The sequence below is a fragment of the Thamnophis elegans genome, chromosome 4 (assembly GCF_009769535.1).
Source record: "Thamnophis elegans isolate rThaEle1 chromosome 4, rThaEle1.pri, whole genome shotgun sequence".
Classification (NCBI taxonomy): domain Eukaryota; kingdom Metazoa; phylum Chordata; class Lepidosauria; order Squamata; family Colubridae; genus Thamnophis; species Thamnophis elegans.
In genome coordinates this window covers 47,153,949-47,171,628 of record NC_045544.1, presented here as the reverse complement: position 1 = coordinate 47,171,628, position 17,680 = coordinate 47,153,949, and the positions used below count along the sequence as shown (strand labels likewise).

General features: G+C 43.1%; 1 protein-coding gene across 1 annotated transcript in view; it reads right to left on the bottom strand.

The window, feature by feature from the left end:
- The window catches only part of HECA (hdc homolog, cell cycle regulator), a 35,300-nt gene that overhangs the window by 9,268 nt on the left and 8,352 nt on the right, over positions 1-17,680 (bottom strand). The window contains exon 2 of the mRNA XM_032215314.1: positions 12,118-13,158. Coding sequence (XP_032071205.1) covers positions 12,118-13,158 — 1,041 coding nt within the window. The remainder of the gene's footprint in view (positions 1-12,117; positions 13,159-17,680) is intronic.

The window sequence follows — 17,680 nt, the reverse complement described above, 5'->3', positions numbered from 1 at the left end:
GAGCAAAACTCACGTAACAAATTTCTCACTTAGCAATAGAAATTTTGGGGTCAATTGTGGTCGTAAGTTGAAGACTATCTGTATTTGTACTGTATATATAAAGCATTTGTAATTATTTTGGGAAATTTTCTCCGGTATCATTATTTTTATGATTTTAGATTAAATTATTATGCTTTTAAGATTAAATTTCCCAGGTTTAAGAGTGATCAGAATGGCTTCTTCAAATTCATACTGAAAAATGATAGGGCTGCCAAATCTGGATAGCAAGTCGTCAAATTATCACTCGAGGGTAACATTTCAATTCTATTTCCCAGATTTTTGCAGTTCAGTTCAGAAAGCATCAAATTATGCTCAAATGAGAATTTTAAAAGGACTCTCTAGGACAGCGATGGCGAACCTTTTTTCGCTCGCATGCCATAAGTGGGGGGAGCGCAGGGAGATCGTGTGCGGGTGTGCCGCACCCATAATGCAATGCACGACCCCCCCGAGTGCGCATGTGCACTACAGGTGCAACCCCCATTTTTGAATGCTTTTTTCACCCTCCCCAGGCTCCAGAGGCTTTATAGGAGCCTGGGGAGGGCGAAAACAGCCTCTCCCCACTCCGGAAGCCCTCTGGAGGCTTCAGGGACCTTCAGGAGGCTTCCCTGAAACCTCGGGAGCAGTCAACCTCTGGAGCAGTGAAGACAACCCTCCAAGCAAACCGGAAGAACACTTCCGGTTTTCTCAGAGGGTCATTTTGAGCACTCCGAAGGCTTCAGGGACCTTCAGGAGGCTTCCCTGAAGCCTCGGAGCAGTCAAGACGACCCTCCAAGCAAACCGGAAGTCGGTGCCCGAACTTCCGGTTTGCCAAGGGGGCGGGTTTTTGCGCTCCGGAGGCTTCAGGGAAGCTCATGAAGCCTCTGGAGAGAAGCTGGGGATGCTCTTTTCGCCCTCCCCAGGCTCCTATAAAGCCTCTGGAGCCTAGGGAGGACGAAAAATGGCTTTAAAAAAGGGTGAAATCAGCTCGTGTGCCCTGACAAATGGCTCCACATGCCACCTGTAGCATGCATGCCCTATGTTCACCATCACTGCTCTAGGAATATGCATTTGGGAATTAAAGCCTATAAATACCCAGAAGCCCCAATTTCCATAATTAAGCAAAAATTAAATAAAATGAAAACAGGAAATATTGGAAATCCCTGATTTACAATCATTCGTTTGGCAACCATTCAAAGTTACAATGGCAATGAAAAAAAGTGACTTATGACCAGTGCTCACAATTATGACCACTGCAGCATCCCAATGGTCACACGATTAAAATTTGGGAGTTTTGCAACCCACATGTATTTATGACCATTGCAGTCTCCGAGGGTCTTTAGATCACCATTTGTGACGTTCCCAGCTGCAGTTAATGGAGGAAGCCAAATTCACTTAGCAATCATATGATTCATTTAACAACTGCTGTGAGTAACCACTGTAACACAAAAGATCATAAAATTGGAAGCAACTGACATAAGAACTGCCTTGTTTACCGACAGAAATTCTAGTCCAAATAAGTCAAGGACTCTGTAAAAACAACTGCTGCTGATGTGTTGTTTATAAAATATTTCAAATAGTCAAGGTGTTTTTAATAAATATACAGTATCACTAACTTAGTTGTAATCAATGTAATACTCTAAAAAATGTACAAGAGTTGATATGGTTTTATTGGTAACTACATACGTATCAAAACAGCTCATATGGTTGCGAGAACAAAAAGTGTAATCTCAGTTGTGAAACAGCTTATGGGATGAATTGCACAAGCATAATTAAATATTGGTCTGAACATTTTCACAAGGATAATTTGTGCACAATTGGATGATGTAATCTGACTGTTTGGGATATTTCTTTAAGGAAAACTCTAAGCAGAGTATATGCAGAATGAAAAGTCTGCAGTGCTCTTTCAAAAATACAATCACATCAAGAAATGCAAAACACGATCTTTTGATTCCAATACATTAGCTACTACTAATCAACAGCTGATAACAGGAAAATATGTGAAGAGAATGCACATTATTATCATATTTGCACATTATTTGTAGTCATCATATACCTCAGCAATGAAGCAACTGCAATCATGCCAGTCAGCATTTTTCATACTCATTATAGCCAAACTATGACTATGCTTTGTTTTTAAAGGGATTTTTTTTTCTGACTTTTCTTTTAAAAATACTGCTTCTAGGCCACAAAATAGGTTTATTTTGGAACTCAGCATTTGTTTTGATGATTTATTACCAATGCAGAACAAAACATAAATTAAGCCTTATACAGTTAAATAGCCAATTATGCAATTTGGGCTACAATCCATATTGTTACTGTTCTTATCCAAGAGCAGTAGGCAAAACAAACCTTTAAAACTATTAAGTAAAAAGAGTAACAATGCAGACATCAATCACAAAAACCCTAAAATAATTAAAATACAGCCATTTAAAAACAAAGTTCATTTGAAAATAAATCTCAAGGACAGTGTGGTCCTGGAAGTATTACTATGACTTACACTAATGGGCAAATACACAGAAGATGTACCTTGTTTCCCCAAAAATAAGAACTCCCCGGTTAATAAAACCAATCGTACTTTTCAGCGTGTGTGCTAAAATAAGCTCTCCCCCCCAAAAAATAAGCCCTTCCTGAAAATACGGTTCAACTCATTCAGCGGATCACACGCTTGACCTCGTATTCCTCTCGGAGCAGTGGAGATGTGATCTAGAGTTGAAGGGCATTAAGACCTTGCCCTTGTCATGGTCTGATCACCTCCTACTGAGGTGATCAGACTTTCGGAAACCAATCCCCCACTGTAGGGAGGGGGAACCGATTAGGTGGTTCCGCCCCAGGCGCCTGATGGACCCTATAAGGATTTCAGACGGCGCTTGGAGAAATACCTGACACTCTCGTCCACAATCCGGTGGAGTCCTTAGTCGCTGCCTGGAATACAGTGGCGGCGGGGGCTCTAAACCGGATTGTGCCTTTGCGACCTCTCCGAGGCAGCAGATCCAGGAGGGCCGCTTGGTTTATCGAGGAACTCCGGGAGATGAAGCGCCAAAAGAGATGCCTAGAGCGCCGCTGGAGGGCCAGTAAATCTGAGTTAGACCGAGCACTGATGAGAGCCTTTATCAGAGCCTATCTCGTGGCAATACGGGCGGCGAAATGTTCACATTTTGCCGCCCTTATTGCATCCGCTGAATCACGCCCAGCCGCCTTGTTTAGAATAACCCGCTCCCTCTTGAAAGGGAGGGATGCGGATGACCCTTTACAAGGTAGAGCTGAGGAATTTGTTCAGTATTTAAAGGATAAAGTCGCTCGGATTCGGACAGAGCTGGACTCCAATTACACGGTACCAGCCGAGGTACCGGGGAAAGGTCTTGAGCATACTTTATGGATTAAGTTTCAACCTGTTTCTCCTGATGAAGTGGACAAGGCCATGGGAGCGGTGAGTGCCTCCACTTGTATACTGGACCCGTGCCCCTCCTGGCTGGTCTCCACCAGCAGGGAGGTGACATGTGGCTGGATCCGGACGATAGTTAACACCTCTCTCCGGGAGGGAATTTTCCCGCTCCTCCTAAAGGACGCAGTGGTGAGACCCATCCTGAAGAAACCATCTCTGGACCCAGCCATTTTGAGCAACTATCGTCCAGTCTCCAACCTGCCCTTTGTTGGGAAGGTTGTTGAGAAAGTGGTGGCCTCTCAACTCCGACGGTCCTTGGATGAAACCGATTATCTGAATCCCTTTCAGTCGGGCTTCAGGCCTGGTTATAGCACTGAAACTGCTTTGGTCGTGCTGATCGACGATCTCTGGCGAACCAGGGATAGGGGTCACCCCTCTATCCTTGTGCTCCTTGACCTCTCTGCGGCCTTCGATACCATCGACCATGGTATCCTTCTGCGACGGTTGCGAGAGGTGGGAGTGGGAGGCACCATTCTTCGGTGGTTCTCCTCCTACCTCTCGGACAGGTCGCAATCTGTGTTGGTCGGGGGGCAGAGATCAATCCCTAGGGCCCTCAATTATGGGGTGCCGCAGGGTTCGGTCCTGTCCCCCCTCCTATTTAACATCTACATGAAGCTGCTGGGTGAGATCATATGCCGGCACGGGATTAAGTACTACCAATATGCAGATGATACGCAGCTGTATCTGTCCGCCCCGTGCCAATTCAGCGAAGCAGTAGAAGTGATGTGCCAGTGCCTGGAGGCTGTTAGGGTCTGGATGGGAGTAAACAAGTTGGCATTCAATCCAGACAAGACCGAGTGGCTTCTGATGTTCCCTCCCAAAGATTGGCCAAGTATTCCATCTCTCAGGCTGGGGGGTGAAATTATACGCCCCTCAGAGAGGGTCCGCAATTTGGGAGTCCTCCTGGACCCACAGCTGACTTTAGAACACCATTTGTCAGCTGTGACCAGGGGGACCTTTGCCCAGGTTCGCCTGGTGCACCAATTGCGACCCTACCTGGATCGGGAGGCCCTTCAGTCACTCACGCCCTTGTGACCTCAAGACTGGATTACTGTAACGTGCTCTACATGGGGCTGCCCTTGAAGAGTGTTCGAAGACTTCAGTTAGTCCAGAGCGCAGCCGCGCGAGCGATTGTGGGTGCACCCAGGTACACCCACGTCAGACCTATCCTCTGCAAGCTTTCTGGTTTTTATTAAACACTTATAGGCCGCCCTTTTCCCTGAGGGGACTCAGGGCGGCTTACAATAATGAGGGAGGGGAGTGCAAGACAAGACATAAAAGAAAATGTGAGTAAAAATAAATAACAATAAAAGCACAACATTCACTCGGCATTCGGGCAGGGAGAGAATAAGGTCCTATCCCCAGGCCTGACGGGATAGCCAGATCTTAAGGGCCGTGCGGAAGGCCTGGACGGTGGTGAGGGTGCGGATCTCCACGGGGAGATTGTTCCATAGCGTCGGAGCTGCAACTGAGAAGGCTCTCCTCCGCGTAGTCGCCAGTCGGCACTGACTGGCGGATGGAATTCGGAGGAGGCCTACCCTGTGCGACCTGATGGGACGCAGGGAGGTAATTGGCAGAAGGCGGTCTCTCAAATAGTCAGACCCACTACCATGGAGCGCTTTGTGGATGGTAAGTAGAACCTTGAAGTGCACCCGGAGATCAACAGGTAGCCAGCGCAGCTCACGGAGGATCGGTGTTATGTGGGTGAACCGCGGTGCGCCCACGATCACTCGCGCGGCTGCATTCTGGACTAGCTGAAGTCGCCGGATGCTCTTCAAGGGCAGCCCCATGTAGAGCACATTGCAGTATTCCAGCCTAGAGAGCACAAGGGCTCGAGTGACTGTTGTGAGGGCCTCCCGGTTCAGGTAGGGCCGCAACTGGCGCACCAGGCGAACCTGGGCAAATGCCCCCCTGGTCACAGCTGACAAGTGATGGTCAAAATTCAGCTGTGGGTCCAGGAGGACTCCCAAGTTGCGGACCCTGTCTGAGGGGTATAAATTTTGCCCCCCCAGCCTGATTGATGGAACATTAGCCAAATTGTTGGGAGGAAAACACAACAGCCACTCGGTCTTTTCCGGGTTGAGTACCAGTTTGTTAGCTCTCATCCAGTCTTTAACAGCCTCAAGGCCCCGGTTCATCACGTCCACCGCTTCATTGAGTTGGCACGGGGCGGACAGATACAACTGTGTATCGTCCGCGTATTGATGGTATTTTATCCCGTGCCTCCGAATGATCTCGCCCAGCGGTTTCATGTATATGTTGAATAGTAGGGGGGATAAGACCGAGCCCTGCGGCACCCCATAAGTTAGGGGCCTCGGGGACGATCTCTGCCCCCCCACCAACACCGACTGCGAGCTGTCCGAGAGGTAGGAGGAGAACCACTGCAAAACAGTGCCGCCCACCCCCACCTCCCGCAGTCGTCGCAGAAGGATACCATGGTCGATGGTATAAGCTGCACTAGCTACCCATTAGTCTCCGGACCCGCTTCAAGGTGCTGGTCGTCACTTATAAAGCCCTACATGGCATCGGACCTGGGTACCTGAGAGACCGCCTCCTGCCGATTACCTCCCATAGACCGATTAGATCTCACAGGTTAAGTCTCCTCCAGATTCCATCTGCCAGCCAATGTCGGCTGGCGACTCCCCGGGGGAGAGCCTTCTCTGTTGCAGCTCCAGCCCTTTGGAACGACCTCCCCGTGGAGATCCGGACCCCTACTACCCTCCCGCTTTCCGCAAAGCCACCAAGTCCTGGCTGCTCCGGCAGGCCGGGGGGCTTGTGAAATATCCAGCCCCACGGTAACTGTGAATGTTGTGTATTTTAAAGTGTTGTTTTGTTTATTTATCCCTTTCCCTTGTTTATTGTAAGCCACCCGGAGTCCTTCGGGAGTGGGCGGCATACAAGACGAATAAACTCAAACTCAAACTGTGTCCCACTCTATGAGTCGGACCCTGAATTACTTGGGTCAAATCCATGGTTGTCATGGAAGCCATGAACTCCTGCGTTCCATCAGAATGTTCACCCAGGGATGGCAGGTACCATCAGTCTGGGGAACTCCACCGCCAACCCGGCTACCGCCTCTAGGAGCGCAGGCAGGGCTCGTAGGTCCAACTTCAGGAGAAGGGACTCAAACCCCACAATCTCTGGGGCAGGGATACTGCGAGGAACTAATGACCCTTGGATAATAACTGCCACTCCCCCACCCCTTCTCTAGTGTCGCGGCTGATGTAGCCCCTGGAACCCTTCTGGGCACATTTCCGAGAGGGGGACTCCTCCCTCATGGCCCAGCCAGGTTTCAGTTATACATGCCAGGTCTGCCTCCTCGTCTAAAATTAAGTCCCGGATGAGGAGAGCTTTATTTACTACAGACCTGGCATTTAGCAACAGCAACCTGAGACCAGGGCCCTGCTCTCCTCTGCCACCAGGCCCTTGAGTTGAGCCAGTAGGGCCGGAACAAGGAATTGCTGTAAGGTAGCGAATCCTTCTTCCCTGGTAATGGCCAGCCCTACAGCTCCCGTCATATCTGCCCCTCCCAGTCATGACCGAAATGCCCCAACCCTCCCCCGTAGACCCCCGCCCACCTCCCATGGCCCCCATTCTTCCCGACAGGCCACACTCATCATTCATACCAGGACGGGGGGCAGATCTGGGCCCCCATCCACTTCTGCATCTGCACTCAGTGGAGGGGGCCACAGGTCGCCCACCCGATCCCTTCATGCACAACACACAGCCACTCTCCTCATACATCCCCCACAATAATAGTTAAAAATACAGAGTAATAATATAAAATTAAGCAAATTTAAAAATTAAAAGTGGGGACACGCTCTCACCCATTCATACAAACATTCCCTCAACACACAAAATAAGCGCAATTTTTGCCCCGCAAAAGCGGTTGGCGCAAGTTTTAAAAAGGCGAAGTTGGTAAAAAGTTTAAATTTAAGAGACGCTATTAGTCTTCTCCCCTGCCGAGTCCAGAAAGTATATGCAGTCTTAGAGTCTGAAATGGCTGAATAGGTCAACGCCAGTTGGGGAGGGGGCCTTCTGACCACGTTCTCCTCATCTCCCTGTCCACTCCTTCTATGAGGCTGTACAGCATGGGATCTAACGCAAAACTGTCAGCATGGCCAGAGGTCTCCATGGCCGCAGCAACAGTTAGTTAAGATGGTAAGTTAGGATGATAAGAAGAAAAATCCCTGAGGACAAGGGCGGGGGCGGCTAGAGGGAGAGGGCAACCGGAGAAACGCTCCACCAAAAGGCAAGCCCACGTCGCCCCAAAAAAGGCAGGCCCAAGAAGATAGCGGGTGGCAGCAGCAGATAGCAGCGGGAAGGCGGCTTGATGTTTTAAGAAGCCAGGATCACAACAGCCGGAGTATGGACAAAGCAAAAGTCCGCAGCGGTGGTGGTAAAGAGGCAGAGGGCCGTGATGGAGAAAGGGGGGGGGAGAGATGTCAGTGGCGGCAGTAAAGAGACCAGCCGCCCAGTCCCAACTCACCAACCCCTCCGAGGATATGGAATTCAGTGGGTGAAAACCGCATCCCAATGCAGCTCTGCGGCGCCCCGTATTAAGGAGCCAAGGCCGCAGCGGTTTTAAATTGGCGCTGGAGTTGTCATCAGCTGGAATGCCGCCTGCAAGAGACTGTGTCACCTGAGGGCCCTTCTAAGCCGATCGGAGCCACTCGAAGCCACTTAGAGTTGTTTGGAGCAGCGTTCTTTTAAGTAAACAGCTTTTCGGGACCCACTTGGCTCTCTCTCCCACAGCCTTCGTTTTTAGTAAGTCTGGTGTCGGCAGAGAATTCAAATTTTGTTTGTTTCTTCCCTCTCCGAGCCTGAGCGGCGAGCTCAGGCAGCCATCTTCCCCAGCGCCTGCGCATACACAGGTTGTGATGATCATGTTTCAGGCAGTTGACAAATGGCATGCATTTATGACAGTTGTACTGTTCCAGGGTCATGTGATCCCTATTTGTAACCATCTCAGCCAATTTCTCACAAAGTCAATAGAAGAAACCAGATTTGCTTAATGACCATATGATTCACAAAATAAATTTGCTTAACAACTGTGGCAAAGAGAGTCATAAAATGGGACAAAACTCACTTAGTAACTGTCCGCTTCGCAACAGAAAATTGGGCTAAATAGTAGTCCTAAAATTACCCATATAGGTAGTATTCAATTAATGATCACAATTGGATCCTGAATTTCTGTTGCAATGTCTCTATTAAGTGGATTATGACCAATTTTAATGACTTTTTTGCCACAGTTGTTAAGTGAACCACTTCAGTTGTTAAGTGAACCACACGGGCTTCCCCTTGACTATGCTTGTCAGACGTTGGCTGGAAAAGTTGTAAATGGCAATCATATGACCTCAACACCCTGCAACAGTCGTAAATATATGCTACTTTGCCAAGTGCCCAGGTTTTGACCACAGGGATACTGCGACAGTCATAGGTTATAAGTTACTTTTTTCAGCGCTGTTGTAATTTTGAACAGTCATTGAACAAATTATTGTAAATCAAGGACTACCTCTATCCAAACGTATTAATCTAAAATCCAAAATATGTTTCTTGTAAGCAAATGCAAAGGGAGATAATTTAGAATACTGAAGAAATACAAAAATTTCCCCACAAGCAATTCTTTTTCTGCCTAGGTTCCAAGTATATATCTGTAAATATAGCCTGTAAATATAAGCCCATTATGAATCAGAAAGATGTGGGCAGCTGCCAAAAAGAAAAGAAAACAAATTTAATTAATCAAGGAGAGAAGCAACCTAAAACTAAGGAGAAATTTCCTGTCAGTTAGAACAATTAATCAGTGGAAGAACTTGCCTCCAGAGGTTGTGAGTGTTCCAACATTGGAATTTTTTAAGAAGAGCTTGTACAACCATTTGGCTGAAATGGTATAGAACAGTGATGGCGAACCTTTTCGGCACTGAATGCCCAAACCGGAACGCATACATGCGCCAGAGCACCAGAAACCTGAAGACCAGGAGATTTCCTGAGCAAGGAATTGGACTAGAAGACCTCCAAGTTCCCTTTCAAATCTGTTATTCTAACAGCCCTTCTTTTACACAATATCTCTGCTACACACAAGGGTGGATAAAATCCATTTTTTTTAAAAACAGATTTTTTATTTAAATTGGATTTTTTTTTATTTTTTAACAAATTTAATAAAATGCTTTTGGAGTAAAAAAAATCTATCTAAGGATAGTTTTTTATTTAAGATACATTAATAATTTAGTTTATTCAGCATGAAATAGAGCTTAGTTATATAGCATGAGGCTGTATAATCTGCAATATTTACATTTTTGGTAAACTCATTCAATGAATCCAAGCTCTGCAAGATGAGGTAACATGCACTGCATTGATGCATTCACACAATCTCCCAGTAACCATGAGATAAATAATAAAACAAAGTTCAGGAATATTCCTTTATCCCATAGTTTTGCAAATCAATGTGCCAGCGTTCCAAATACCATGTAGAAGCAAAGCAGAATCAAAGGCAAAACTATGCTTAAAGTTCCAATTTAATAAAGCAGACATGTTGGCACATAGCTGTGGGGTAGAAAGTTTTTGTGTCTACCAAATACTTAAGATTAGGAATGCCTAGCAAGAAATTTGGTCCAAAATTTCTAGGTCCATTCCCAATAGTGAAGATAGTTAACCCATTTACAGTTCAGCTCAGTCTACCCAAAAGTCTAGGGAAATTTGGCCTGGAATTTCATTGTAGCTTGTTGAAACCAGTAAATGGGTCTAGCATAAGAGCATCCACCCAAACTTTCTCTCCTGCTTTAGAGATAGAAGGGGAAACACCATCTATAGTGATAGGAGGGGAACCACAATCTGAGGTGGAAAAGATTGTAGACTCTAAGTTGAATAGGGGTCGCTTGCAGTATTTAGTGCAATGGAAGGGCTACCCTTTGTCTGAAGCCATTTGGGTGAAAAGTTGGAACTTAAAAGTAGAAGTCCTGCCAATTACCTCCTCGCGACCCATTAGATCGCATAGATTGGGCCTCCTCCGAGTTCCATCTGCCAGTCAGTGTCGACTGGCAACTACGCGGAGGAGAGCCTTTTCAGTAGCAGCTCCGACCCTTTGGAACGATCTCCCCGTGGAGATTCGTACCCTCACCACCCTCCAGACCTTCCGCACAGCCCTCAAGACCTGGCTATCCCGTCAGGCCTGGGGTTAAAGATTATAATCCATGCCCGCCCGAATGATGAATGTTGCTCTATTCTTTTAATTATGTATTGTCCTATATGTCATTGTATGTTTCCCCTTCCTATATAAGTTGTAAGCCGCCCTGAGTTCCTTCAGGGAAAAGGGCGGCCTATAAATAAACTTAAACATAAAAATAAAAAAAAACATAAAAGTTAGTAGAACAATTCCGCGACAAGTGTCCCGATAAGCCAAAGGGTCCCCTAGGGGTGGAAGTAGGTGGTTAAATTTTTATATGTTAACTTTTATGTTATTCTCTTTTCAGGAAACGTTTTTCTTCTGAGGAGAGGCTGCCTGTCAGGCCTGCATTTTTATTCCTTTTAGAATTTTGGCCTGCCACACTTTCTCTTATTTCATTATGCTGTTTCTTTAAGTATAGTCAATGGGAGGGGGGATTAGAAGGAGTAGGATTTTGGAATGTATTGTTTTTCATTCTTTGCTAGAAACCAAGGTCATCCTTTGTCTCCACACCAGTACCCCTGACCGGAAGAAGCTGGGCATGGACGCCAGCGTGGAAGGAGGAGATTGGACCATGTGATGAATTGTGGTTATGGGGACAAGATCATGAACTTTTAACTGGTGGGATTCTGATGTAACTTCCAGAGTTGGAATCCCCACAGCTATGTGCCAACATGCCTGCTTTATTAAATTGGAACTTTAAGCATAGTTTTGCCTTCGATTCTGATTTGCTTCTACATGGTATTTGGAACGCTGACACAATGTACACTACAAACTGAATGATTGTTTGAAGAGAAATGCATGTGTACCAGTGGTGGGATCCGGATTCCGTTCCAACCGGTATGGTTGGAACGGCCCCGGCTTCACCCACATGCATGCGCGCCACGCGCACCACACGCACATGCATTGTAGCTGGAAACGACGCTTCCGCAGGCCTCTGTGACGCTCCAGCTGCTCAGCGGAGCGTCATGCAGGCACTGTGCGTGCCATGCACGTGCGTGGAAGTGCCAACAGCTTTAAAACACAGTAAGGAGCGTGAGCGGGCAGGTGGGCCTTCCAAAGCACCATACCAGAATGGTATCCGGTGCTCCAGGCTGGCTCCGGTATGCCCCTACCGGGGCGTACCGCCTGCAACCCACCACTGATGTGTACCAACAAGCTCCTCTAAGTGTGAGGAGGAAGGGCAAGCAGTAAAAATGAAAGTGAAACCTTCTAAGCAGCTTATAAATATAATATTAAACAGCACCTGCCATTTCAGATCCATCATAGCAGAGCTTGTTAGTGGGCATCCACTCATCTGCTGGCTGGGAATTCAGGAAACTGAATTCCACACATTTGGGAATAATGCACAGGATGGAAAAGAATAATGTGGACTGCCTTCCAAAAATGCAAGATATTAGTAGAAATTATAGACTTCAGTTATGCCATTTAAGAAATAGCCAATAAATTTAATAAATAAATAAACAAACAAAACAAAAATAAAAGCAACCTGTACCTTGAAGGTGACAGGGAACGTCATACTCAATTTCGTCATGTCTTGACGGGCTAAGAAACAAGGTTCCATCCACCAGTGGAAACTGTTCAAATACAGGCAATGCTCTATGGCATAACGCACAGTTGACAACATTTCGATGACTGGCACTGAGTGCTGCAAGAATGAATTTCCGTAAATCTTCTCCTTGACCCACTTGGGCATCATCCTCCATACGGACATGGAAAGTGTTCAATTTATGCCTAGGTATGTGAGCAAGGAGTTCAGATAGATCAAGCCTTCTCAAAAATTGTACTGGAGCATCAAAATGTCCTGATCTATGTGCTTGTAACCCAGATGTCCCATAATCAAAGTGAGCATTTCTAAACATACCACTATTGGCCATATTCTTTCTATGAGGTTCTAAATGAATTGCATTCTTCAAAAATTCTCCTAAATATCGTGAAGAGCGGGGTCCACTGAAATGGGTGGGGGCAAGGACAGAATAACCTGCAGGGGGGGACTGTCCAGGAGAACCACAGGGAGAACGTACTGCATAGCTACTGCTAGAAGTGCCTTTCTCTTGAGAGTTTTGCCTATCCATTGAATGCCGTCGTTGGAGATCATGGTTTAAACCTTTCTGTGGTTTGTTAGCAGACCTGCACTTTTTAAGATCTTCTGAAGACTCAGATGTTGATCTTCCACTGCTTTTTTCGGACCCTGATTTTTTCTTCTTTTCATCTTGCATTCGTTTTACTTGGTACCAATCCGTGTCCTTTTTTAAATGGCCTTGCCCACATCGACATGAACAAAAACGGAAGGCAAGATCATATCCTTTCTTGGTCCACATATTTTGCCGACACTGTTTCTCGTTCCAACTCCTTGCTCTTCCGATGCAATTAAATTGAGCCAGAATGCTGCTCTCCCATTCATAAAAACACTGAAGATGCATCCAAGTGCTGTAGGGACAATGCTCATTGTTGCAAACAACTTTCTGGTAGTCATCTTTTTCTAAGTCAACAGGCCGTCCAAAGCTACACAACAATGGTGTAGCACAAGGTGCTTCTGTGGAATGCAGAAAAGAGAGACAGATGAGCTGTATGATTCAAAATTAACTACTTACTATCTTTATTACTACAAGAGAACTATACTAAACTACAATCCAGGAGTTTTAAGCATATATGTAGTACATTTAAACTATGCTGAATATGTATAAAATAATAGAATGGAAAATGGAAAACCCGAAATCAGAAAAAAGAAATACCGATAACAGAAAGCTGTAAAAGTGTAATTGTGATTTTAATGTTTAGAAAACGTCAAATAAATAAAAATATTTTAAAAAACTATGCTGTGAACTGAGATTCCACGTGTCACTAGTATTTTCCTTTATAAATGAGCAGAGAAAGCCTAATGGATAAAACCTTTATTTGATTGTTCACAATACCTAAAAGCTCCAGAAGACACCAAAGCATATAATTCAGTACATTTTGTTTAAAGCACCGAGTTTGAATTTATGACATGTTTATTTGTTTAGTTTATTTCTTACAAAATGGATTAGATATCTTATTACAATGTTTTCAGAACAAATCATAACAAAAATAATTATCAGACTGTTTTTATTTAACAGCAATAAAGTAGTTAATATATTGTTACCCAGATATGTCTTTTTAAGACAGTAGTATAGACCTGAACTTATTTCTGGTAATTGTAAGTTTGTAGTATTTTTCAGTATTAAGACAAAAATTACCTACCAATGACATTAATTTAATATTAATATTGTACACTATTAAGAAGTTATTGAATTAAGTTTTGATGTGGATGAGTCAAAGAATATTGATATTTAAGGCAAGCCTGCCAACATGTAAACATCTTTCAAAACTACATGTCTATAAAAAAAAGTGTATTCCAGAGTCAAAAATTAAAATGGTCTTTGACATATTTGAAGAACTTCAATAACTGTTATGTTTGAGAAATAGATCTTTTGATTAACAAATATTTCTAAGTGCAAAGCCTTAGTAAATTAGATTTCAGGAATTTAAACCTTTTGATATGGTAAAAGAAATATTTTTAGAGAGAATAATACAAATTATGCTATAAATATAAATTCAGCCCTAATATTTGGAAACATAACCTATTCTTCCGAACCTCATTTGAAATCCCACAACTATTTTAAGAAAGCAGAGATTTCTGGTAACAATATGTGACAACCAGAACAATAAAATGAGGATCAATTATCCACATATACTTGGAATGTTTTGATTCGAAAATCCATATTTTCTTTTTTCATACTTAATTATTAGTAAATTCCATAACATAATTACCAAGAATAAACACTACACAAATTATTGTGAGGCACGTGAATCTAAAGTAATAACACTGTAAATCCTATTTTCATACATTTTCAACTAGAAATAAAGATGGTACTCTACACATTGAAACAGTCATAAATAAATATATTAAAAAAACAGTAGTGCAAGAATAAAGTCTACTTGATAATGACAGGAATACTGACAGAAACTGGACCATTATATTATCATCTCATTTATATATTATGATTTGAATATAATTGTATATTAAGATCAAATGATACTGACCCACATTGGAGTTATTTAAGTTAATCAAAGTCAACTGTCATCAGTGAAGTCAACCAACAACATAAAATTTTTATTTCATATTCCCATACATTAACCCTTTGAGCCAATGTGAAACAATGATCAAATGAAGAATATTAAACTCTATAATGAGTTTTTTTCTTCCAAAATACCATTTTGGACAACCATTCTCCAATTTGAAACAATAAATGTTTCGCATTTCATTTAGCAGTTACACATATAAAATTGGTCTGTAATTAAATAGACAATTATGATTCTTTTTATTAAAAATAGAAGAATACAATATTTGTATCTTACCCTTTAGAAAGATAGCCAGATGAATTTAAAATCCTTAGAATGATTAAAATCTGCCATTCAGAATTACAGCAATATGTTTAGCCAGACAACTTGCCTACTTTAATGATTAAAATTAATTGCTTGTAAAATAATTCCATTTACGTTAATAATTCCATTTATGGAATTAACTGATTCTCATCAGCTCGCTCATGCATAAACTATTCATAAAAAGAAATATACAATGTACAAACTTCTTTCTTTAAACAGAACAGTAAAAACGGGAAAGAAAAGAAAGAAAAGAAAAACAGTACGGAAATGTGGAAGGGGAAAAATAGTTCTACAGAAAGGAAAAAGAAAAGTATGGAAACTGAATTAAGATAAGGAGCAGGAAAGTAACTAGACAGAGAAGAGGGAAAAATATGGATATGGAAACCCTAGATCCAGCATATAAGAAACCAGATCATTCAAACAACCAATCAAGGGGACAAATCAGCTTCTCAGAATTTAAATACAGCACCAAACAAACAGCCAATCATATGATCAACTGACCATACTGGCACACAAGACATATATAACAAGCTAAAGAAGAATAGGACAATCCTTCTACAAAACTCCCACTGGTGATGTTACCTAGCCTGGTAACAAAATATTCAGGAATTAAATGACAAGTTCAGAAAGCAAACCACTGCCAAAATCTAAAACCCGAACTACAAGTATTTTCTATTATTTCAAAATGGAAACCCTGCTTAGACATCAGAAACACATTTTTAAAGGGAGGTAATCTTCAGTGATTCACACTTTCTATCCATTCCTGCTACTTTCTCTTTCTTATCACAAATCTATGGAACACTTAAATACCATCAGAATAACAAACCTTCTCCTGGGGGCTTACTTATAGGAGTTATTAATATGTTTCTTGGGTGGGGGGGTGACACCCTAAAGTCAAGAGTTAGTGCTTCCAATATGCATTATAAGCAGGAATATCTGGCCTGAAGAAATAAACTAAAAGAAATACATATCCTCATTTCAAACTGCATGCTTCCCTTTTTCTTATTCAGAGACTTTTTTTTAAACTCCAGGAGTATTTGCATATGATCAGAAGGTTCATCAATTGTACAGTCAAGCAACTGATGAATTGGGCACTTGCTGCTTCCTTTGAAGAGGTTTCTAAATCCTCCACCCACAATTCTATTACAAATAACTCAAGGAGACGACCCCCTCTCTTTATTTTACAGTTAGATCTCTCTGTCCTGGTTTACTTGTTGTTGGTAGTTGCAAAGTCATGTCTGACCCATCGCAACCCTATGGACAACGTTCCTCCAGGCCTTCAGTGACTCCATCCAGCCACCTCATTCTCAGTCATCCCCTTCTTCTTTTGCCCTCAATCTTTCCCAGCATTAGGCTCTTCTCCAATGAGTCCTTCCTTCTCATTAGGTGGCCAAAGTATTTGAGTTTCATCTTCAGGATCTGGCCTTCTAAAAAGCAGTCAGAGTTGATCTCCTCTAGGACTGACCAGTTTGATCACCTTGCAGTCCAAGGGACTCGCAGGAGTCTTCTCCAGCACCATAGTTCAAAGATCTCAATTCTTTGGCGCTCAACCTTTCTTATGATCCAACTTTCATAGCCATACATTGAGACTGGCAAAACCATAGCCTTGACTATACACACTTTTGTTGGAAAGGTAAGGTCTCTGCTTTTTAGTATTTGGTTTACTTAAGAAGTAGCAAATGAAAATCCTCCTGCCATCATTATCTTTAGAGTTTAGACCAGGGGTAGTCAACATTTTTATACCTACCACCCACTTTTGTATCTCTGTTAGTACTAAAACTTTCTAACCGCCCACCGGTTCCACAGTAATGGTGATTTATAAAGTAGAAAAGTCAATTAATTTTTTTAAAAGAAAGTGCTTCAATATCGGACAAAACCCGTACCACCCACCATGAAAGCTGGAATGCCCACTAGTGGGCGGTAGGGACCAGGTTGACTACCACTGGTTTAGACAATGTCTGTCAGGCCTGCAGCAGTTCCTTTAAGAATCTTTGGCCTGCCACACTCTTATTAAGGTGGGGGGGGGTAGCAAAGTGTAGAATGTGTTGTTTTCAAAATAAGAAATTCCTTCCTAGAAGCTCGTCATCTTTTGTCTCCCAAACCTTTACACCTGGACGGAAGCAGTTAGGCGTAGACGCCAGCGTGGAAGAAGAAGATTGGACCATGTGATGGACTGTGGGTGTGGGGGCAAGATCATGAACTTTTAACTGGGTGGGATTCTGATGTAACTTCCAGAGTCGGAATCCCATAGCACTATGCCAACATGCCTGCTTTATTAAATTGGAACTTTAAGCATAGTTTTGGCTTCGACTCTGATTTAATTTTACATGGTATTTGGAACGCTTACAGTGTCACTGATTCATTAAAATTTATGCAAATTTTATTATACACCCAGGTTAAAGAACTAGAGGGAAATTTAAAGAGTACACAATAAAGTGTAAGAAAGAAAATGAGCAATGACTTCTGGAGAATAAATAAATGAACACCTTAATGTTTTGACTTGTTCATTTAATCGGGTTCTCTTTATCTGGTTTTAGGATTTGTGTAGGCAACACATCATGTTTTGGGTCCTATATATGCAGAAATATTCAAAAGAGTTCACAAACTTTTAAGAAATGCTGTAATTATAAAGTAATTCCAGTTATAGCACA